Here is a 24,840-nt window from a genome sequence, read left to right as displayed (position 1 = left end):
ATGAGATTAAGTGCTCACGGAAGAGATGAGTTTTCAGCTGTCTTCTGAATGTTGTCATTGATTCTGCCCTCCGGATGGAGGTGGGAAGATCGTTCCACCAGCAAGGAACGGTGAACGAAAATGTTCTGGAAATGGATTTCATGCCTCTCTTACCCCTTTTCTACCAAGGCAGTTTGAGTGCTAGTTCGGAGACAGAGCCTAGTTTCAAATCGGTTCTTTGTGTTACCACACCCAAAGCACCAGCTCCGAGCCAGGAAAAGTGGTTCTTAAGTAGCACCAAAACATTGCTGGGCTAGAAGTAAGAACCGATTACGTCAGGTTCTGGGGGCGGGGTTACCGTGACCAACAAGACGAACACAAACTTGAGATCCGCCATTTTTTAGATAGCAGCTAATCGAGCTTATAGCTGCTGCTTGTTTGTAATCTCCGTCTATACAAATCACGGCGAGCTGCATGAATGCGTTGGATTCGCTGTGTTTTGTTGCCGATGTAGGATCGTAAAGCCATGTGTATCAATAGTAACGCAACGTTCGCCATTGTTGATGGAAGGCTTGTTCGAGATGCAGCGGTGCTGTGCAGACCGATCGCCGTATGACAACGAGTCCAACGAGAACATACGACTCCTTATGCGTTTGATTCACTCATGCGTTTTTTTTATATCATGCGCTGATCATCTGCGCAGCACCGAAAGATGAGACGTATACAGTGACGTAAGACCTGGCTCTGTGGCGGCTCTCTAGCAAACTGGTTCTTAGAAGGCTCGTCAGTCGAACCAACTCCGAAATAGCACTAGCACTAGCTCTGAACTAGCACCAGGTTCATTCTGGTGGAAAAGGGGAATCTGTGATGGTACCACAAGCCGTCACTCCTTAGCTGAGCGTAGGCTTCTGGTGGGGGTGTAGACTCGTAGGAGCGAGTTGAAGTAGGCGGATGCTGAGCTTGTGGTGGATCTGTAAGCAAGCATCAATGCCTTGAACTTGATGCGAGCAGCGAGTGGTAGCCAGTGAAGAGAGGTGTGACATGGGCCCTTTTGGGCTTGTTGAAGACAAGATGCACCGCTGCGTTCTGAATAATTTGAAGCATTTGGATCGCACACGATGGAAGTCCAGCCAGAAGCGCATTGCAGTACTCAAGCCTAGAAATCACCAGGGCCTGGACTAGAAGCTGTGTTGCATGCTCTGTTAGGAACTGTCTGATTTTTCTGATGTTGTGCAGCGCAAACCTGCATGACCGTGCTGTCTTTGAAATGTGGTCTTTGAAGGACAGCTGGTCATCAAAGATTACTCCAAGATTACTGACCGACCCTTATCAAGGATGAACCTAGCTGGATGGTGAAGTCCTGTTGTTGAGTCGGATTGGCAGGGAAGACGAGAAGCTCAGCCTTTGCCAGGTTGAGCTGCAGGTGATGTTCTTTCATCCATGCCGAGATGTCTGCCAGACAGCTTGAGATTCGTGCAGCTACTGTGCGATCATCTGGTTGAAATGAAAGGTAGAGTGTATGTAGTGGTATGAGAAGCCATGTGCCTGTATGATGGGTCCCAGTGATTGTAGTGTAAATGGAGACGAGGAGAGGTCCAAGCACTGAGCCCTGAGGAACCCCCGTGGTCAGTTGATGTGCTCCAGGCAACCTTGAAAGACCTACCTGTGCGATAGGACTCAAACCAGGGGAGCAGAATTCCTGTGATGCCCAGTGATGAGAGGGTGGACAGAAGAATCTGTTAGTATCTACAAGAAATTCTGATGAAAGGTCATTGGTTGCTCTTGTGTGTTGAACTGCCCGATGACATTTTAACTTGATTGGTAAAGGATAAATAGCAATTGTCGTTTACATTCAAAAATGTGTTAGTTTATTGTTGTGACACCCCTGTCTGGCTCTCCACCTGCTTCCACTCTTTGCTCCTTATCACCCGGATTCTGATTGACAACACCTGTAATCTGGCAGCTCATTATGGATGAAATATAATCCCTCCACAAACCCAAACGCATTGTCTAATCTACTTCTGACTCCCTCAGACAGCTCTGCTCTTACACAGTGCTCTCATTCACTAGTTTATCCGTCAAGTGTATTGATAGTTACTTACCGTTTCATCTGCTATCTACTGACCTTCTTTTGGTTCCTGCCTGCTGTCATCATCTGGCTGTTCATCCGTTGCCTGTTTAAACCTACTACCTATACCTACTAGCCAAAAAATACCTTGAGTACAGAAACAACCACATAACACATAATGTGTGTGCGTGTGTGTGTCAGAATCTCAGTGTCTAAAGCTGGATGATGGGACTGAAGACCCAGAGGACGACCCCTTTACAGCCAAACTCAGCTTTGAGGTGAGACTGACTGAAACGTGAAATCATTTTCTTAAATACACATTCCTGGTGTTACTTCATTAGTTCAAATTATTGTAAAGAAGCTGTGGTTATCTTTCTTCATAATGTAATAACTTGTAATAGACTTTTCATCGTACCATGTGGAAAGCTACAAATATTAACCAATAATATAAAAGCCATGTTTTCATCATTCAGATGATTCCTGATGAATAGAGTCCGTTTTAAAAATGTTTGTTTATGCGAACGTTGAGGAAACATTCCATTTCATCATTCTTCAAACGTTATGGGAGTGTTTCTTTTGAGTGTTGTCTGAACGTTCTGAAACTAGTAGTAGAAGTACATTTCAAAAACGTTAGACGAATGTCCAACTAAAACGTTTCAGAAATAAAACGTTCCATGAACAATGTATAGATATTGTTTTGAGACCTGATACCTTTGAACGAATGTTCTATAAACATTACTGGAAGAACGTCTGTTCATAACTTTGAGAGAACGTTCCCTGTGGGCTGGGCTGTGGTTGATCTGGTCTGGTGTGCTGGTGATTGACAGCAGGGTGGCCGGGAGTTCGTGCCCGTGGTCGTGAGTCGGCCGGTGTTGAGGTCCATGTCCAGACGAGATGTTCTGATCAAGCGCTGGCCCAAACCTCTCAGCTGGCAGTACTACCGATCTCTGCTACCCGACGTCAGCATCACCATGTGTCCGTCCTGCTTTCAGGTACACAGACATGGGCTTCATGTGTTCGGCCTGTTTCCTCTCTGTGACCTTTGATTGTATTATGTTGTCTTCTCACAGATGTTTCACAGTGAGGACTACGAGCTGTTGGTTCTTCAGCACAACTGCTGTCCGTATTGCCGCAGACCCATCGACGAGCCCAGCTAGCTCAGGCGTATGTGCTGAATGTGCGCGAGCCCGGGTTGATCAGGATCGAGCCGCTAGAATCCGTCAGTAAATGCCAGCTCAGCGCAGCTCTGATAGGATTACCCGGATCAACCGGCCAAAGCAGATTACTCCGTGTGTCCATACATGCTCCTTATCACACACAAAGACATACAGCTCATTCCATTTAAACACTGTTACCGTCACCGTTTTAAATAAAGATTTCATATTTATGTCTCTAATGTGTATTGTTGTAATGTTTTCCTATCCGTTGAGCTGAAGTATATTCATATATTGTCTTTTAAAAGATGGAAGTCATACTAGTTTTTACAATTAAGTGAATTGTATAAGCACTTTTTATATCATTTCACTACTTCTGATTGGATCTCAGTCGAGATGACCATTTTTGAAACATGTTTTGAATACAAAACAAATTTATAATTTATTTCAATGCCATTTTCCATCTTATATGTCTTTTTTAATATCCATTTAATTAATCTCTCCTCATCCTTTAGGAAGTGACATAATCTTTGGTGGGGAAACCAAGAGCACAAGCATGATGTTTTCTGAGATTTCATTACTGACATCTGCATTTCAAAAGATGGTTAATAAATGAACGTTCAGTCTCTCACTGAACTTTCCATTCATCAGTAATATTCATCGTGTCAGTTACAAGTGTAATAGTTGAAGCGTACTCAGTCAGAGCAGATTTCTGAAGTCTAGAACTGGATAAAGGCTAGTTCACGAAACTCCAACAAACACCAGCATTTGCAATTGGATTTAGAAGCGAAACCTCAAGGCACTGACCCGGTCTTGAGCGCCCTAGTCGTTTTTTGTGGGCCTTTAGAGATGCATTGATTTCTTTGAAGTTACGGGGTGGAAAATGAAAGTGTTGCTGTGTTTACAGCCGGTTTACCTTCATGGATTATCGAGCCTCTCTGACCCCAATCTGCCCGTAACTCTATTCCTCCAAATTGCAGCGCCTCGCTGTAATCCTATTAATCTGGGCACATGGGGTTCATATAAGAGGGACGCTCGAGTCACGGGCAGCAGATCTCTCGCTCAATCTCAGGGACTTCATTTGCTTTCCAGCTTCGTCCATCTACTTTCTCCGTTTTGATCCTCGACCAGTGAACCGAATATGAACGGAACGGAAGGTCCGAACTTCTATGTGCCGATGTCCAACAAGACCGGTTTGGTCCGCAGCCCGTTTGAGGAGCCGCAGTACTACCTTGCGGAACCGTGGAAGTACTCGCTGCTGGCCGCGTACATGCTCTTCCTCATCGCCACTTCATTCCCCGTCAACTTCCTCACACTCTACGTCACGGTGAAGCACAAGAAGCTCCGCACGGCCCTCAACTTCATCCTGCTCAATCTGGCCGTGGCCGACCTCTTCATGGTGGTGGGCGGCTTCACCGTCACACTCTACACGGCCCTGAATGGATACTTCGTTCTGGGGGTCACGGGCTGCTACATCGAGGGCTTCTTCGCCACCCTGGGCGGTATGTGCACTCACTTACAGCGGAAGAACCAAACAGTGCTTGAGATGTTCATTAAACAACAAATAAGGATAAGAATGTGTTTTTGAGACATGTTAAAAAGACATGCCATTGCTATTGGTATTCTTGGGAGTCCATGTACAATGTGGGTGATTCACTTTTTTTAAGGTGTTCTTGTTACCATGTAATTATACATTTAAGTGCTGAGTAATAATAATTAATACATGTACTTACATTTGGGTTAGGGTTAGTTGCATGTAATTATGCATAATTTATAGTTATTACTGGACTAATCAAATGTAATGTGTAACAGGGACACTTCAAAATAAAGTGTTACTGGTGATTCTCACAAAAACTTCAGGGTCACATTTCAGAAAAAAAGGGTCAATTTTTTGTGACATTTTCATGCAAATCTAACATCAAAGATGTTATCAAGACCATTAAGCACATTTCACCCTCAACTCTAGTAATTACCATTTTGTAAAAAGTAGTTATACATCTGTTTTTAACCTATGCTGAATTGAATGTTTGACAGTGTTTTTACAAATACAGTAGTAATAATTTATCCAGATGAATTACAGTTAAATACATTTTGTGGGAAAAGTAATGTTTCAATGCAAAAAGTTTAAAAATACCCCTGTTTTTGGGAATGAAAAATGGGCCAATCACAGATTTCCTGAGAGTACAACATCAGTGCTGTGAAATACTGCTTTTCATCCAGGTATTCTGTCTTCATATCACATTTTGTGGTCAGTTTGGGTTTGTTCTATATAGCATCATTTTTCTGTTCAACCCTGGATGGAATCCATGTAATTATTGACATTCTATTTGGACTGTATAGTCTAGGAGAATGTCTTGGTTACTGGCGTAACCCTCGTTCCCTGATGGAGAGAACATAGACATGTCGAAATACCGACACCATGGGTCGTCGTTGAACACCGCTGATGTATTTAGAAAAAGCCAATGGAATTGGCATGTGCCAGGCCAGGCCACGCCCCCGGACATATGGATATTTAAGTGTCTCAACCCCTCAGAGGCACTTCAAAGTGTGGCAGGAGGGTCACTCCCAGTGGGCACGGTACATCCTGGGCCTGATAAGCCTGGAGAATCGCATTCACAGTCAAGTGGGCCATTTTTTTTTTTGGAGACAGCCTTTCCCTTCTGCTGACTTCCAAAGCAGACAAAGAGCTGCTCAGCTCGTCTTAAGCTCTGCGTCCGGTCCAGATATATGCACAGAGTGCGTACTGGACACAGCAGAGACAGCACTGGGTCTCCCTTATCGGGAGGGGCTGCTAGCAAGTTCACCACCCTGTAGTGGGAACCTTGGGCACATATCCAACCCAGGGTCTCAAGACAACGTGAGAGTAGGTCAGCCCAAATTCCAGGCAAGATTCTCTAATTCAGGAGGCTTGAAGGTCCCCCACCCTCGTGATGGAGGTGACCAGACGTGGATGGGTGTGGGTGCCAGATTGTTCTTCTTCCTCCCTGACTTTGCACAGAGTCTGCACTCACTAGGGGAAACGCATACTTGTGCAGGCCAGCTGTGTGCCAGTGCGTCCGTGCTGAGGGGTGCTTTGGTCTGGAAGAGGATTCCTGGTAAGCGAACTGGTTCACCTGTGCTTCGCCGAATCGACTCTATATCAGCTGGACCACCACTCTCCACGGAGCATAACCTGTTGCGAGAGCGCATCGGGTCATGATTGAGAGGCGTCTGTCATGATTCAGAGCCGTCCGTTATGACAACAACACGCCTGGACACTCGTTCCAGGGGAACTCCTGCCCGTAGAAACTGAAGAAATCTTGGCACTGGAGCCTGAAGCCGGTCTCATATGCATCAACCCCAGCTGCGTGACTGTGGCGGAGGAAGCCATGAGCCCCTGAAAATACTTCAGTGGAACTGCTGTTTTGTACTTGAAAAATCTCAAGCAGTTTAGCACTGACTGTGCATGGTCGATAGAGTTCAACTCCACACCAAGAAAAGAGATGTTCTGCACAGGGGAGAGCTTGCTCTTATCCCAGTTGATCTGAAGTCCCAATCGGGCTAGGTGCTTGAGGACCAGGTCCCTGTGTACACACAGCAACTCTCGTGAGGGAGCTAGGATTAGCCAATCATTGAGGTGGTTGAGTATGCGAATGCCCACCTCCCTTAGCGGGGCAAGGGCAGCCACTGCGACCTTCATAAAGACGTGAGGAGACAGGGACACCCCAAAGGGGAGGACCTTGTACTGATATGCACGACCTTCGAAAGTGAACTGTAGAAAAGGTCTGTGCCATGGAAGGACTGATGAATCGCAGCAAATCAATCCTGTTGGCGAACATACATCAGAATGTGCTTCTGTGTCAACCTCTTGAATGGGAGCCTATGTAGGGCCTGATTCAGCATTCACAGAACTAGGATTGGTCACAATCCACCGCTTTTTTCAGTATGATGAAGTAAGGGCTATTGTAAAACACCTTCTTTATCCCTGCTGGAGGGACAGGCTCTATTGCGTCCTTCGCCAGTAGGACCACAACTTCCACACCCAATGCACACTTCCACGACTTCCACAGTGCAGCATATATCAGCCTCTGTCCAACTCTGCGTGAATGCAGGGCTCTGGGGGAAACCCCAAACATGGGTCTTAAAGGAACATACCCCCAGACCATTATACCAAGACAGGTGTGCTCTGATGACCCACCACGACGTCAGAGGAGGAACCATTTTTGACTTACCTGTGTTAGGGCTGTGATGCTAAGCAAGGGTCGCCAGGCCGAGAGGCTGTGCTTCCCGATCCTGTGGTTGTGGGTGTGCTGGAACACCTACCTTACTCTGTGAACCCCAACTGGAACTGGCCGTTGGCGGGTGAAGAAGTTTTGCGTCCTCGGAATGTGCCACGCTGACCTGTATTGAGATATGAGGAGGTGAGAGGCTTGCGTCCATCATGTCCAGGCTGCAGGCTGTGGGATCCAGGGAATGCAGAGACCGCACCTTTGAAATTTGGGTACCGCTGACTTTTGGACCAACGGCGGACCACAAATAAAAGGGAACCATACAGATTTCATAATTCTCAATTTGACTGCCAAAGTTAATTAAACAACGATTATACTCAAATCTCAACTATCCTATTGTTCAGCTAATAGGCATTACAAACGTTAACAGCATTCATTTCTGTAAAGCCCTCTAACACCTGTGTTTCTCAGGTGAGATCGCGTTGTGGTCTCTGGTGGTCTTGGCTATCGAACGCTACATTGTGGTGTGTAAGCCGATGACCACGTTTCGTTTCGGTGAGAAGCACGCCATCATGGGAGTGGGCTTCACCTGGGTCATGGCCCTCACCTGCGCCGTGCCGCCCTTGCTGGGCTGGTCCAGGTAATCAATTACACTTTTCAGCAGAATACATAGGTTTAGCAAGTCATTTCTTACTAAACACCCCATGACTGTAAAATCTGAAAGTGCATTCATGAGTCCTCACGGGACAATAGCCTAATAAACATACTGCTGTGATGAATGCAGAGATATTTGGGGGTTACACACTATAAGAACAACAGAAGTGCATGGATGTGTGTGTGTGTGTGTGTGTGTGTGTGTGTGTGTGTGCAGGTATATTCCAGAGGGGATGCAGTGCTCCTGTGGGATAGATTATTACACTCCCAAACCGGAAATCAACAACACCTCGTTTGTCATCTACATGTTCATAGTGCATTTCTTCATCCCACTGCTGATCATCTTCTTCTGCTACAGTCGTCTGCTCTGCACTGTCCGCGCAGTAAGATACACACACACACACACACCAGAGCCAGAGTCATACTCATTTGTGTGAATTGGTTCTTGTAAATAGTTTGTTTTAATACAAATGTCTTGTGGCCAATTTTCACAAAATTTAGTACACATATTTGTTTTCACACAATGTATGTTTGTAATGGTAGGTAATTCAGATTTGATCATATTAGCTGCTGAAATTTGATTGGTGGAAATCCTAACATATTTTCTAATATTACTAGGATACTTCAAAAACAAGGCCGCAAGATATGGGTCAACTTGTAAAAATGGGTGTTGCCTGACCAATAAATTAGATTCAGAAGATATTTTTGTGAATCATAATCATAATTCAGTTGTTTACCTGACAGGTGTACCGACCAGATCCACAAATTTTTATTTGATTGGTTAGTTGAGAAGAACCGATTTAAATGGTTAGTTCACCTAAAAATTTATATTATGTCATCATTTATTTCCCCTCATTTCATTCCAAACCTGTATGACTTTCTACTGCAGAATGCAGAAGAAGGTTTTTTAAGAATGTTCCATTCCAAACTTCAATTGCACTGAATAAAGCTTCTTTATTGGCATCAATGGTTCCATGGAGAACCTTTAACATCATGGAATGTTTGCATTGCAGTAAAGGTTCTTTATAGTAGAAAAGATTGACTAAAATGTCCTTCACAGTAAGAAACATTTTTAGTTCCCCAAAAACCTTTCAATGGAATCACTGCAAAAACCCTCTTTTGAAACCTTTATTTTTAAGAGAGTATATGGACAAAGCGGTTTCTTCATAAAGGCCACAAGATCTAGTCCTGATAAATAAACTTGGGAAGTATGGTGCTATAGCATCTAGTACTACAAATACCTGATATATATAATTGTTTTATGTCATGTCAGGCTGCTGCTCAGCAGCAGGAATCAGAGACGACCCAGCGGGCCGAGCGGGAAGTGACGCGTATGGTGATCGTCATGGTGATCGCGTTCCTAGTGTGCTGGGTGCCGTATGCCACCGTGGCCTGGTACATCTTTGCCAATCAGGGAGCTGAATTTGGTCCTGTCGCCATGACAGTACCAGCTTTCTTTGCCAAGAGTGCGGCGCTCTACAACCCGGTCATCTACATCTTACTCAACAGACAGGTGAGAATGTGACTCACACACTTTAATACTTGTACTATGTATTATATTATATTATATTATACAGCAACACCAAGGTCTTAGGGTCAATTCCCAGGGAGTGCATGAAGAGATTAAATGAACAATTTCAATGCAATGCAAGTTATGTTGGATAAAAACATCTGCCAAATGCATACATGTAAAGCAAATCATCAGAATGAACTGTTGTGTGTTTTAAGCAACACACTCTAGAGCTGTTTCATTCCTGAATCAATCAGTATTTTTGAAGTGAATGAATCAGGGTTTTTGATACAATTGGTTGTGTGAATAATTCAATGACTCACTCATTCATGTGGTAATATGACTGTATATCAGTGCCTTTGGAACGCCATGTGGCTCATTATAGCCTACATTAAAGCACTAGGGTGGAAGGCAGACATCTCAAACGGTCAAACAGCCTCTGCTTTATAAATGCTGATGAGGAGATGAGACATTACACACTACATTTCCATTACTAAAACGTATCCCAGTTTCGGGCGTAATTCTTATAGTTTGGTATTCAAATATAATACAGGGAATCTAATAGAATTGATTTTATTCATTTTAGCCACACTACAACTGGGGCTGTTACAATTTGTTAAGTCCAAATTTGCTAGTTTCATGATCCATTTTACATAATTTTATTGAACAGAGAACCAATTAAACTTTAATGAATGTATCGGGGTCCAAAGGGAAACATTTGTGACCCTGGAGCACAAAACAAGTCTCACTGGGATATTTCTGGCAAAATACGTTGTTTGGGTCAAAATTATCAAGTAAAGATCATGTTCCATGAAGGTATTTTGTAAATTTCCTACCGTAAATATAACAAACATTTATTATTAGTACTAATGATTAGCTTTCCTGTAGCTCAAACAATAGAGCATGGTGCTAGCAACACCAAGGTCATGGGTTCGATTCCCAGGGAAAGCAAGAACTGACAAAATGTAAAATGTGTACCTTGAATTTACTTTGAATGCAATGTAAGTCGCTTTGGATAAAAGCGTCTGCCAAACGCATAAATGTCAATGTAATATGCGTTGCTAAAGGCGACTTTAAAGTAGTTGTATCTTGGCCAAATATTGTCCTATCCTAACAAACCATACATCAATAAAGCTTGTTTATTCAGCTTTCAGATGATGTATAAATCTCAGTAAAAAAGGTTGAGGTTTTGTGGTCGAGGGTCACATTTGACCGAGCCGAGCCGCTCACGTGTCCAGTCCTGCTCCATCTCTGATCAAACACGGTCCTCAGGATCACTTGAGAGCTGCAGCTGTCGTGTTTGATCAGGGCTGAAGTCTGCAGGATTGGACACTCCTTCTGTATATAGAAAGCAACAATCTCTACTCATTTCCCCAAAGTAACTGTTACTGCTTTGACTGCGTTTACATTGGTACAGTTCAGGAACTGCATGATCACTACGGTCTGCTGTGGGAAGAACCCGTTCGGTGAGGAGGAGACCAGCATGGCGGCCTCCAGCAAGACTCAGTCCTCGGTGGTCTCGTCCGCTCAAGTGGCTCCCGCCTAAGATCCCAACGGCTCACGACTGGACCCATCCAGCCTCCTACAGGCCAATACAGCGCTCCAAATCTACTCGGCTTCCATCTGCGACTTTGTATCTTAAAAACCAGCCGGTCAGATCTCTATAATACTGTGTGCATTTATATGGAAAATCCTGGGAATGTGTTTAGTAACGTGATGCCGTTTCAATGTCTGCTCCCTTCGCTTCGGCTTCACCAGCGTTTGTTGATTCTCCAGGTGTTAGATGATGAATATGTAGCCGTTATGATTTTGTACATTTTGACTATTGTAGGCTGATGTTTGGAATCCAAGTTTGATTGAGTGATTCTGAGCGCTGGAGCCACGAGACCTCAGGAGATTCGCTAACCAAACAATTCTGTGAACGTTTAGATGTTAATGTTGTCTGTGGAGGAATTAAGATTGAATATGTAAATGTGTGAAGATACGAATTTGCCTGCAGATTAAGAATACAGAGGCAAAGATGAAATAAAAAGACTTGGAAACATGACAAAGAAAACCATGCTTTAGTAAAGTTTGTCTTTACTGATAAAATTTCCCTTTCTCCAAAAAAATTAAACATTTCCAGCAGAATATCTACAGAAGAATGCACACATTTTGGTTTGGACCCAAACCCTTCAAAAAAATAATAATTAATACAAAAGCAACAGTCTCATTCAAGCCTATTAAATGTTAATCATATCATAACTTGTAGTCCAAGGCATCGTGGGATTGAAATGAAAGGCCATTGAACAGTGCAGGTACAAACATCCCATCAGAAACGCTATTCACATTGATTGAATCACACTATAAACTCATCATACAGCTATAAATATTGCTATGGAGAAGGTCTCGAATAATCCAGTGCATAATCGGCTCTCCCCGAGTGAGGGGTCAGTGCGTCACAATTAAACAAACTCCTCGTTTGAATACTAGAGCAACAGAAAGGAACAGTCTTGATCAGACGGTCTCAGGCCTCGCTGCTGCACTCGTAGATGTTGTCCTCCATCAGAGCGATGACCTGCTCGAACTTGTGCTGCAGCTGAGTGCGTCGAGCCGTCGGGTTCGAGTCCAGCGCGCTCGCCACCTGACACACACACACGCGAATATAGCTTTATTACAACTGATTTCAGTTTGAGAGTGAGACAGGATTCAAACCTGTCTTTTTTCACACTGCTTTCTTTAAACACATGAAAAAATCAAACACAAGCGTCTCCTACACACACACACAGTCACTATGAATCACTGTTTGACAAACCCTCATGTGATTGCCTTTCATGTCAAACGAGCAGAAACGAGCTCCCATTCATCAGCCCATCTGCACGCACACTCACACACACATGCTCGCTCACACACACACACACACACACACACACACACTCACAGAACCACGTACACACACACGCGCTCACCTGGCTGCGGTATTTCTTGGCGTACTTGTAGACTTCCGTTAAGGCCAGGTTGGTGTTGAACTCATTCCTGTATTTCTGTAGAAAAAAAAACATTCAGAAATTCTTTGTGAGTATACACAATCTGCACACATTCACATGCTCTTGATATTTCTGCATTCTGGCGTTCCTCAAGTGTATAAGTGCCGGTGACATGCATGACGCACTGGCTCTCCTCCAGTAACTGCATTGTGAACTTACAGTTTTTTTCGATTGCTAAACGACAGTGGGCACAACTGGAGTCACATGTGCAAAACTCGAACTACAGTCTGCACAGCAGCGGTGAACCACACATTCAAAACATCCTTTTTTTTCCTCATTACTGTAATTCCGTAAATTACTACAGACTATTCTAATTTTCATTTACCTTAAAGAATTGTTATGTTCTAAAAATGTAAATAAATCATGTGAAAGAATGTCACTCTGTTCTTTGAAGAAAATATGACTTTGTATGAAGTCACTGAAATTGTTCAAACGAAAAGTTTGTATTTTCTGTATTGGTGTTTGATGCTAGTGTTTTTACTCTCAGTGTGTTCTGAGTGACAGTGTGTGTTATCTCAGTGAGGGTTGTGCATAGTGTTTGGCTGCACTGAGCCTGTTTTGAGCCATGTGTTAAGAGTTGTGTTGCTTGGAATGAGTTTTGCAGGTGATGTGAACTGTTTAGCTCAGGTGACTGCTGCTGTGCAGACTGTAGTTAGAGTTTTGCACATGTAGCTCCAGTTGTGCTCACTGTCGTTTAGCAATCGAAAAAAACTGTAAGATCGGCATGAAACGGAAGTTGAGATCGTCTTTTTCTCCTTAGTGTGACGTATAAAAAAATGTAGGGCGAGGCCTGATTTCTTCCTTCGGGAATTGATTGGATCGTTGGAAGTTGGGCGTTGCTAACAAAATGGAGGCAGATTTCAAGTTTGCACTCAGTTGTGGAGAAAACTTGATCTATCTCTTAAATAAATGTATTTTCTCTCTAAATCTTTTCTACATATGTTACTGAGCATTTTTCCTCACTTTTCGCTGGTTTATGCTACAGATTTCACTCATTTTAAGCCTTTTATGGCTTTATTTCTGTAAAACTTTTTTCTCAGCTCTCCCTTATAAGGGGGGCGCACCGTAAGCGCGTTCACACACTGCATTCCTAAGTGTGAGCCGTCACGACAAGCTGTTCGTCCGCCTATATTGAGTAATTTTGCATAAAAAAAGCTTTTTTCACATATATTTCTCTCTTTTTGCCTCAAGTCCTTCTTGAAGAAGGTATCGTGTACACCGAGAAAAATGCACCTAACCACCATGCTACGATCAGTGACAGGTTTCTGAGAGGCGGTGCAGAAAGGAGACGGGGCGATAACCCCCGCCCTCGCGCCATAGCACATGACCGGGAGAGAAGAGAGGATGTTTCGATGGGGGGGGGGATGTTAACATATTTGATTAAAGATTAAAAGAGTAAATAAATTTTTTAAAAATAAAGAAGTGCACAGATAAATCAGTTATAGTAAACACTACAATATTAAATATAAAAATACGAATTGTAAAATTTGATTTCATGCCGCCTTTAAGGACTGCTGTGACGTCATTTAGAACAAAATCAGGCCAAATGAAGCATGTTTCTGGAGTTTGAAACAGCTTGTCAAAGTGATCTTTATGTAAAACTTCACTCTGGCTGGTAAATGCCTCCCATTGGTTCTATGGTGATGATGTAATAGGTGGGTGTGGCTCTAAGGCTCCGCCTTCTCTGAGGTGAAACTCTCACTCCGAACAGGTTTCACACTTCTTTTAGCCCTGAGTGAAGAGTGAAACAGAAGTCCTGGGCTCACCCGCGACTCCTCGGCCAGGTGAGCGTTCATCTCCTGTTCGCTGAGCGGCGCCATCTCCTGGATCTGCCTGTAGTAGCACTGCACTCTCTTCTTGTACTCCGGGATCTCTTTGGCATACAGCAATTTATTGGTGGGAGAATCCTGGAATAAAGACGGAATCAACTGTAATTTTTTTAATTTGTTAAATTATTAGCTATTTAGTTCCTTTCTTGGACGTGTGTGCGTGTATGTGTGCATGTGCGTGTATGTGTATGTGTGCGTGTACGAGTGTGTATGAGTGTGTGTTCTCACTTTGCCCAGCTGCAGGTCAGACAGTGAGCAGGCGTCGATGAAAGCTTGAGCGATGACAGACAGACACGCGTCCATGTGATCCGTCTTATCGATGTCGAACACAAACTGTGGATTCTTCAGGATATTCACCCAGAAGCGCAGAGGCAAACTGAACAGACACACAGAGAAAAAAAAAATAATAATTACCATTTAACCCCTAGATGTCTGCACAGTTTTGGGGCCCTTAAGAAGTTTTGACATGCTCTGACATTTGTGCTTTTTTCAGTTGCTTATAAACATATTAATGGCAAAAGTGCCATTACACTGTAGTCGGCACAAACTGGGATACCATAATACGTTGGCAACATGTATGTACATGCTTGTATTTTTGAGAGGATAACGTTTATGCGTGGTTTTTGAAAAAAATAAATTGTAAGTCACTGAATTAATCCCACAAAACACATAATAGATATGTGTCCACAAGACTTTTGACTGATGGGTGTTGTTGCCAAGAGTTTTTGCTTCAAACTGATGTGAGAATCATTGAGCCTACTCATTCACATAAAACAATACACTGATTTAAATTTTGTAAGACACTTTTTCTTTACAAAGCCAGTATGTGCAGGGGTGTGAACGATCATGAATAATGATGTGATTTACATCTGAGAGGACAAAAGAACTGCATAATGAGCCGCATAATCAATGATCCTTTGAGTCAGGTATGTGAGAGGGAGCTAAGTAACAGGTTTTTGTAGTTTATTTAGAATATAGTTAACAATATAAAGTGAGAGCCAAAGGCACATTACAAAGGCCTACTATATTTTAAATTATCAAAAGATTTGATTACTATTTTTAATGTTTTTGAAAGAAGTCTCATGCTAAAAAAACAGTACCGTAATATTGTGACATTGAACACAATTCAGTAAATACAAATAAATTAATAATTGGTAATGTTGAATGTTATAAGTAAAATATTTGGGATTTAAAACAACATCATGCAATGCAATTATGATTTCAAAGAGTATATTGTGAATTCAGGTTGATTCGGACACTTTTTCCCCAGTCATTTCAATGCCAAACATTTTCTGAATCATTTGATTTTGTAAACTATCCGATACACACAATACTCAAATATCATTTTGAAGTTCGGTTCATTTATGAGGCTCGCCGTGCAATGCATGATCGCACCGGTGTCTATTATAGGCTATTGTCGGCTATATTTGCTTCTTATTTATTAAATACAGGCAATTGGCTGATGAAACATTGATTCAAATTAAGATACAATTTATACAATACAAAATTAACTTCAAAGAAAGGCTTTCTACAAAACTTAATGAAGTGGTCAAAATCATGTCGGACCCACTCCATGTCTCCTGACATATTGTCTGACATATATCTTATGATGTGTCCCATCTTACCCATGCTGTTCACTTTTCATAATCAACATAGATTAAATTAAAAAATAACATTAGGCTATACTATTTAAACATGAATATGAAACAAAATACGTTTTAATGGCTACAACAAAGTAGCCTATTGTACACAAAACTTAAAGCATCTGAGCAGAAATTTGCGAACAAAAGCTTTATTGATGTAACACTAGGCTATTTTACAGTAAACACTTTTACAGTAAACACATAATCTGTCCAAAACAGGCCAAAGAAATCTTGTGTAAATAGTCTTATGTCTATGACATTTTATGTTGCAGCAAGATTCATTTTTAAACAGTCTTTTTGCGGTTTAATAAACTTCCTCACAATCATCGGCTGGATCCGTTGCTCTTAGAAAAAACAGCTAATTTAGAGGTAATTTATTGCAGGATTATTCCTCATCGCGTCTCAAAACAATGTAAAGTACATGCACTAATCTTGATGTGTTTATTCGAGTTGATGTGGGCGTTGACTCTGTTTGCATGGATCTTATTTGACTTTCAAAAGAATGCACGCTCCGTGGGCGTGGCCCACATTAGCGGATAATGAAGGAGTTGGTGAACGACTGACATCTCTCTCTTTTAAAACAGATTACATAAACAGAGAATATTTGTTTTCGATTTGATTTACATTATTTAAAAGCTGACATTTCAACGTTTCTTTAGACATATGCCTCATGTTTGTGTGACAAGTATTCACTAAGTTACAGTTCATTTTCTGAAGAGTATCAGATTGGACTTCATTGACAGGGAGGCTGCAGAGCGCGCATCATGTTTGTATACTTTATTTTGCAAACAGCACAACGTTTTGTTTTAATGTGAGTGTACACAAATATAAGTAGATACTTAACAGATTATGATGGATAACACTTGCCTGAATGATAAAAATCGACAGTTATTTGAGTCTCTTTGGCACTGATAAGAACAAAAATTGAGGCGGTCGCACCGGCGTGATCTTCGACTTCTAGGGTTTAATAAATCCTGTTTTTCTGTACCCAAATTTAAGACCTCTTGAAATGATAATTAAGATTTTTCTTATACCATTTAAGACTTTTTAAGGACCGTAAATGAAAGAAGCGCCGGCCTCAAATCCCCGGATGAGCCTCATTATACAGAGTTGCTATTGGTGAACATCTGCGAATAACTGACCTCGGACCATCATGACTGACCAATCAGATTCAAGCGTTTCAGAAAGCGAACAATACCTGTTGGTCTTCCAGATGTGTAGCGTGTCCGGATCGGTTATGCCACGCTTGTCTGCCTGTTCTTCCAGAAAGTCAAAGAAGTATTTGATAGCCAGCGGGGGTTTCTCCAGAGGAATGCTGAGGATGGCTTGGAAAAGATCGTCCAGGAACTTCTGTAGTGTTCCCTGACACAAACACATTCACACACTCATTAGTCTTCATATGAAGTGCTCTCTGATGGGGTTTATCTCTCACCTGAGGTCTACACCTCTCTGTTACTGTCCCTTTAAGACATACTGTATGTTAATGAGCTCATATTTGTGATATCACAATCATGTGTGGCCATGACGTCTTCCTGAAGGACACATTATAGTGGAGTCCAGAGATTCAACATCATCATCCCCCACTTCTGTCTGTTTTTGTGAATATTGTTTATTCAAAATAATTGATGGGTGCACATCATTATTGTTATAAAAATCTTGAATCAGAATAACAGCGACATCTCTTCTCTGATGACGAGGGTGGGGCAACCTGTCACTCACATGAGATCAGCCAATAGCAAACCACAACCATCCAATCACTTCCACACAGACAAAATCAAGCCCTGCCCTACATTTGTTCTTGTATGCGATTTTCACATTGTATCAATGGCTGCATGTCAGAGAAGCTTATTGTTATTATTTCCCAATCGTGTGAGAGTTTATGTGAATATATCCCCAGATCTGATACCTTAGTGGAGAGCAGGCGCGTCAGGTAGATCTCCGGCAGCACCTTCTTCCTGTGACTGTGTCTGTGGGACTTCCTGCTCTCGTTCAGCTCGTCATGCGGCAGCACCTGCGGTCAAACCATCAGCCAGTTCAGAGTTCATTCAGAGCAATCCTCTGCTCATTGTAGTCCAGTGCTTATATTATAATATTATTTGCAAAGAGTATAAATGGATTACTTCACAAATATATAGGCTATAATTAGACCAGGAACTTATTTTACCATCCTTATTTCTTTATTCCCTTAAATCCCTTTTAAACATTTATTTAATTTCTTTAAATAAAAAGACCACCCCTCCCCTGTTCAAAAAAATTATAATACTTTGGTCCCCCCCCCCCAATGTTGAAGACATGGTTATTGCTTTGAACTGAAATGATACAGGAAAAAAGGTTCCATGAATGATGTATAAATAATGTTTCTGTGCTAACGTATTGAGACATTATTAAAGTCCAGATACCTTTGAGCAAATGTTCTATTAATGTTACTGGAAGAATGTTTGTTCATAACATTAAAAGAACCTTGAGAGAACGTTCCCTGATGATTCTATGATGATAGTATTCTTGTGTTCTGGCAGCTGCTGTAACTTTGTCCAGCACTGGTTTAGGTCAATTATTAATAATTTCCCATGAACAATGTATTAGAGATCAACAAAGTCAATTATAGATCAACTTATGCCGGGTTCAGACTACAGGATTTTGTTTCAATCCGTGTGACGTAGGGTGTCGTGGTGATCGGTAAACGGCATTTGGCAACGTTTAGTCTGACATGTTTCTTGTTCAAGACACGACAAGAATTTATGAGTCAAAATCCCCTAATCTGACACAGTGACTATCATAACAGACATAAATAGTGTAGTCTGACTCTGGCATTACAGTCCGTTCTCCAGAGAATGCTTGGTTATTTTCCACATTAATTGTGAAACAGATATTCTTCGCTCAGCTGTGAAACCCTGAAGGTCGAATCTCACAGCGCAAATACGAGATGTGAATTGGTTGGATTTTGCTATTATGAAAGAATTACTCGACCCTTTACCATAAAACGACAGCATTCATGCACTGATCTCAGACCAGTGTTAGACTTCAGTTTCTCAAGGGAGAATAAAGTTTCATGACTTTTCAATCTTTACTCTGGCTGCTGTCCCAGTTTCTGTCAGGGACTGACCACACGCCACTGATGCACATTTCCCACTAAAGTCACCTCTATACTCAGATCATTATACTGACTGAGAGACAAATGCATGAAAAGTGAGTGTGAACTGAAAACAGTTGAGACGTAAACACATCAGTCAGCCCTTTCTCATCAGCATGGGCAAATATACGGCAAACGTACCGCTGAGAGTCTTTGTCTAGTGAGAGTTTATAAGATCTTATAAGTAACAATTAATTCCCATTACTGCGAAACGCATAGCGAAGAACGGCTTCACTGATAAAGTATAGCGCTTCTTGATTATTAGTGTGAGCAGAAGACATTTAAGAGACTCACCAGATGAACGTACTTCTCTGTGTCCAGATCTTTCACTGTGAATCAACACAAATACATTCATGTAAAAGAGTTCATAACGGAGTTGGGTATTTGAGTATTGTGAATATGTAAAGGCCTCGATATACTGGTGTGACGTCATTTTGAATAATCAGGAAAAAACGACGTTCGTTTGGAGTGCGAAACAGCTTGCTAAAGTGAACCTTCTGGAATTGATTTACTCCCATAGAGACAGGGCGACACGAGTCAAAATCTGAAAACCACGCCCACCGGGGGAAAAACAATCCAACCACCTCTGTTGACTTTGTATGGCGTGAAGCGGCCTCCTTGTCATTTCTGACTAGCAACAAAAAATAGAACAATGTCTAAAAGCTACTATGTGACAGGGTGTACAGCAAACAAGCTAAACATATCAAACAATTCCACATCTCTATGATCAGATGCTCTTGATGAACCGTTGATTTCTCATTTGTAGTGTGTTTATTTCGTTATTGAGAGGAAAGTGTGCAGCACATATTCATCTAAACGTGGGCGGTGCCACGTCGGGATGATCACTAACAGTGTATCACACTGCGAACGTGTTCCAAATTTAATTTCAGCCCTAAGTGAAGAGAGTCTATCAGGGCCTTTAGTTGTGTCCGGTGTGACTGTTGTACCTCTGCCTAGTGTGTTCTCTCTCGTGTCCTTCAAACTCATGGCCAGTGACGCCCCATCTGGGATCTGCAAGAGACAGGGCAGAGGTCATAAGGGTGATGCGTACAGGGCTTTTCACACCATCAGCCAACACATCATGCTGGACGTAGGCACTAAAGATAAGAGCCCTAGATGAGTTCCATGTTGGCGTAATCTGAATTAGCCAGTTTTTGCAATGGGGGGCAAAGTCTGTTGAATTCTGGGTAATGGATTTAAACTGTAAAACTGACACAAGGGAACTACACTCCTAATGAAAGCAAGGTCAGATTAGACAAAATATTTAATAAACAAACAGAGAAGGGGAGGATAACATGTAGAAATTTGAGACTGATGGGTTTTCAAATCCTGTGGAAATCCAGTTTCCATATGTTTGCGGGCAAACACACACACACACACACACACACACACACACACACCTGATAGTGGAAAACGGTATTGAGTTTTTTCCTGCCGTCCTCCATGACAGACGTGTCGTCCAGATCCTGCAGGATTCTGCTGCTGCGTCCCTCTGGAAACCACTCTGATCAGACAGACCACAGAACACTGAGTGAGCCTGAGCCCTTCGGTCACTTCACACACTGCTCACATATTTCAAGGGTCAAATTAATCTTTTGGGTCAAATTAGATTTTCGTCCCAACATTAAATTCATACATTTAGCTTATAAACTCTAAACTTCTGCGTACTAAAAAATATCCTCATAATGCAATATTTAAGAAGTCTGTGTGAATGAATCAAGCATGTAAAGACAGATTATTTACCCAGCTCAACATCCTCTTCTCGGGGCCACTGGGAAAACGGCAGGTTCTTGTAAAAGGCCTCCAGGATTTTCTCCTTCACCTGACCGATAGTGTCCGTGTTCATCACGCGCACACTCACAGAGTCCATCCCGAAACCTTGGAATGATACGTTAATGTTCTGGAACAGAGACGGAAGAGATCAGAGGTCAAATCAACCCTCAACGTTATCAGAATATATGTGACCCTTGAGTACAAAACCAGTCATAAGTCGCACGCAGTGGCGCAAAAAGTGGGTATGCGCTATATGCAACGCAAAGGGGCGCAGCACCTTGGGGGCGCCAAAGCGATGGTTTAAAAACCATCTTTTTTTTTTTTGTTGGTATTTTCTATGTATAGCTGCTGTTGAGCGTTTCTAAATAATTTCCGTATTTCCTCAATATTATATAACATTTTAGAGGACTAACAGGCTAGAATAGGCACCCTCATAAGATTCCATAATAGAATTTTGGATAATAATGGAATATCGGCAGTTGGCACGCCTGGCGCCGGTGGCAAGCCAAAGTGTTCATATACGCTTGGGCGGGCGTCTGATTGCGCATTGACACGTCAAAAGCGTGCGATTTGACAGCATTTGACGCGTGTTTTTATATCAAAAGTGCACGTCCTCGACGCAACTCTGATCCCAGAGCGCACGTTAAGAACACGCGCTTATATGGTAAATCACGCATCGAGGACGCGCGCTATGAGTCGGACAAAACGCATGTTAATGTGTAGGCTAAACAGGTAAACCAAACAGGCAGTGCAAACTTGTGTTTGAAGTATCCAAACAGACGAAAAGAACTTTCCTTGGTGTTCTCAAAATTGGATGCTCACTTTTTAGGGCACACCTCTTATAAAGTATAATGTTACATATTGTTGACCATCTTTTTAAGTAATTACACTATTTACCACCATACACTATGGCTGCTATAGAATTAAATGAAATCAGTATCAACAAAATCCATCTTACCATTTATGAAAATCCACTTACACTGTAATTACAATTGCCTAAATAATGTAAAGAGATTTTTAGATGTATGTTCTAAACATAATATTTTAATTATAGTAATATGAAATGTTGGGAAAATGTTAATTATTCCAGGCCTATGAAACTATAAAATTGCCAGTATATTTGGCGGCTTGAGTGTATTCTAGAATCATTCAACTAATTTGTTCTAACCGACTGTTCAAAAATGGTGAATTATTCGAGAATGGAACCTTTACTTTATTTTGAATCGATTTTTGTTGGAAAAATAGGGCAAAACTGTAAAAAATGACAACTTGTTGTTTATTGAACTGTTGTATAAAATTAATGTCGCATTTTGCAATCGTGCTGATATAGGCTACTCTGGTAAATAGCACTCTTGCTAATATGATATTGCTTAATAATTTCCTCTTTAATTACTTTCAAACGAATGTTTATTTTTTTGTTCGTTATTAGCCTATTTTTAATGAAAATACAACAACAATAAAACAGTACAATAAAAAACTCGCGTATATTAAACTTTTAGACGGATGACATAAAATTGCTATACCCGAATTATAACAAATAAATAAAAGATATTTGGAAATTCCCCTTTAAAACGGGGAACCCTCGGTTTGTGGTTTGTGTATTTTTTTATTAACAAAAGTGATCTTGGCTTGTGCCTCAGCTGTCAATCATCTCGCTCGCGGCTATGATTACAGTTACAGTAAAATGTTAATTCACCATCATCGGTTCCCATCCTCAGCCGATCTGCATGACAGTTTTTGCAATGACCATCAATACTAGATTAATGGGCAAGTGAAAAGACACGCCATGTTACAATTTAGTAGGAACTAAAGAGCAATATATATACACATACCTGTATAATATACTACTATTATAATTGTGGTAGGCCTACAGTGGCTGATATACTTTAAAATAAACCTTTTTTATTTATAGCCCATACATAATGATGTCCGGCTCACTTATTTATTTGTTATTTGGGGGGCACCAAAATTGTTGCTGCTTACCCCTCTGGCACTGGGTAGTTGCGCCCCTGGTCACACAGGTTTATTTGTGGCAATAGTCAACAATACATTGTATGGGTCAAAATTGTATTTTATGCCAAAAAACATTAGGAGAGATAAAGATCATGTTCCATGAAGATATTATGTAAATTTCTTACCGTAAATATATATAAAAATGCATTATTATTAGTAATATGCATAGCTAAGGACTTCATTTGGACAACTTTAAAGGAGATTTTCTCAATATTTCGATTTTTTTGCACTCTGAGATTCCAGATTTTCAGGCCAAATATTGTCATATCCTAACAAACCACACATCAATGGAAAGCCTATTTATTCAGTTTTCATGTGATGTATAAATCTCAATTTCAAAAAGTTTGACCCTTATGACTGGTTTTGTGGTCCAAGGTCACAAATGTTCTTCCAGTAACGTTTACAGAACATTATCTGGTCTTTAACAATGTTCTCAAAACATTGTTTATACATAATTCATGGAGTGTTTTTTCCTGTATCATTTTAATTGGATGCTTGTCTAACGTTTTTTAGATGTTTCAGAACGTTCAGAGAACATTCAAATGTAACGTTCCAGTACAATGTAATGTTTAAAAATACAATGTAATGTTTCCTTCACTGCGTGTTTTGAATGTTCAGAGAACATTCAGAAATAATGTTTCCATAACTTAATGGGACATATTTTTGCAGGCTGGGTCAAAACCTTCATGAATGTGGTTTCACCTGCGGTTTGGCTTCGATGTTTTCTCGGAGGAGCCACTCCTCGTTGAGCGTGTAGCGCGCCTTCCCCGTGATGGCGTCGATCGAGCCCTTGTTGATCTGCTGTTTGATGGCGCAGAGCAGCAGGAAGAACGGCTCGCCGACCGTCTCCTGATGGCGTCAGAGAGAAACAACCATTTACAAATGAGCTCCAACAGTCTCCAGCAACAGCAGTGAAACTCAGCTGCTCGCACAAACCTTCAGGTAGCTGTACATGCAGATGGACATCCAGTTGGTGAGCATCTTTTCCACTACGGACTCTGTCCGCCGGAGCATCAGTTTAGGGTTCTTGGAGGCTGAAGCGTCAATCAAATCCACTAGCAGCTCCTTCATAATGCTGGTGTAGTACTCTAGTTTACCATGGAGGGCAATAGTGAGCAGAGAGGCAAGATTGCACCTAAACATCAATGAAAAAATGCGTACACATCATGACACCAATGCTAGAGAGAGGCAGTAATTGAAAACATTCATGTTGGTTTGGAAAGAGCTGGGAAAAGCCCTTCCTCTGATGAATAGCTCCATACAGAAGAACTGGACATCAGCTACACAATCACACAACGGCTAATCGCACACAGATGACAGTGAAAGACAATGAAAGCACTGATGAATCACTTCACCGCAGGGTGTGTAACTGTCTTCTCAAACTGCAAACATCAAAAGTCAGAGATCACTCACTGAACTCATTGGATTCTCCCAGAAACAAAAAATCTGCGCCTCGTTTCCCAATAGCATTTGATCCTGGTTGTTCAGAGCATTTTCTGCCAGCCAATTCCAGAATGTTTATTATTTTGTCATGTGTGTTTCCCACTTACATGAATGTGCAGAGACGTGCTTTAAGTCCCAGTGTTCATACACCAATCAGGCATAACATTATGACCATCTTCCTAATATTGTGTTGGTCCCCCTTTTGCTGCCAAAACAGCCCTGACGTGTGGAGGCATAGACTCCACTAGACCCCTGAAGGCGCTGTGCTCCTCAAACCATTCCTGAACCATTTTTTGCTTTATGGTAGGGTGCATTATCTGCTGAAAGAGACCACAGACACCAGGAAATACTGTTTCCCTGAATGAAAAGGGTGTACATGATCTGCAACAATGCTTAGGTAGGTGGTATGT

The 24,840-nt window shown here is 41.7% G+C and overlaps 4 protein-coding genes across 5 annotated transcripts in view; 3 read left to right on the top strand and 1 right to left on the bottom strand.

Moving 5' to 3' along the window:
* ift122 (intraflagellar transport 122 homolog (Chlamydomonas)) overlaps window positions 1–3,447 on the top strand; it is a 48,657-nt gene extending 45,210 nt beyond the window's left edge. Inside the window, exons 27-29 of one of the 2 annotated variants that reach the window (XM_079827828.1) lie at window positions 2,249–2,325; window positions 2,875–3,039; window positions 3,118–3,447. In XM_079827828.1, the coding sequence (XP_079683954.1) occupies window positions 2,249–2,325; window positions 2,875–3,039; window positions 3,118–3,204 (329 nt within the window). In that variant the 3' untranslated portion in view covers window positions 3,205–3,447. The remainder of the gene's footprint in view (window positions 1–2,248; window positions 2,326–2,874; window positions 3,040–3,117) is intronic. The other variant, XM_079827829.1, reaches the window with a different exon arrangement.
* The window catches only part of rab35b (RAB35, member RAS oncogene family b), a 761,740-nt gene that overhangs the window by 547,468 nt on the left and 189,432 nt on the right, over window positions 1–24,840 (top strand). The gene's annotated exons all lie outside the window — the stretch shown is intronic.
* On the top strand, window positions 4,343–11,119 carry exorh (extra-ocular rhodopsin; the record flags this gene model as incomplete). The annotated part of the gene is made up of 5 exons (XM_079826489.1): window positions 4,343–4,703; window positions 7,881–8,049; window positions 8,281–8,446; window positions 9,337–9,576; window positions 10,991–11,119. 5 exons carry the CDS (start codon window positions 4,343–4,345, stop codon window positions 11,117–11,119), a joined length of 1,065 nt encoding a protein of 354 aa, XP_079682615.1.
* Window positions 11,621–24,840, bottom strand: part of plxnd1 (plexin D1) — an 82,198-nt gene continuing 68,978 nt past the window's right edge. Inside the window, exons 25-36 of the mRNA XM_079826480.1 lie at window positions 23,924–24,122; window positions 23,690–23,836; window positions 20,945–21,101; window positions 20,602–20,705; window positions 20,149–20,212; window positions 19,496–19,530; window positions 17,978–18,082; window positions 17,270–17,433; window positions 14,657–14,804; window positions 14,366–14,506; window positions 12,522–12,596; window positions 11,621–12,196 (exon numbers count right to left, since the gene is read on the bottom strand). Coding sequence (XP_079682606.1) covers window positions 12,080–12,196; window positions 12,522–12,596; window positions 14,366–14,506; window positions 14,657–14,804; window positions 17,270–17,433; window positions 17,978–18,082; window positions 19,496–19,530; window positions 20,149–20,212; window positions 20,602–20,705; window positions 20,945–21,101; window positions 23,690–23,836; window positions 23,924–24,122 — 1,456 coding nt within the window. The 3' untranslated portion in view covers window positions 11,621–12,079. The remainder of the gene's footprint in view (window positions 12,197–12,521; window positions 12,597–14,365; window positions 14,507–14,656; window positions 14,805–17,269; window positions 17,434–17,977; window positions 18,083–19,495; window positions 19,531–20,148; window positions 20,213–20,601; window positions 20,706–20,944; window positions 21,102–23,689; window positions 23,837–23,923; window positions 24,123–24,840) is intronic.

Source organism: Gobio gobio (genome assembly GCF_949357685.1).
Source record: "Gobio gobio genome assembly, chromosome: 10".
NCBI lineage: Eukaryota > Metazoa > Chordata > Actinopteri > Cypriniformes > Gobionidae > Gobio > Gobio gobio.
This window is presented reverse-complemented; position numbering and strand designations above follow the sequence as displayed.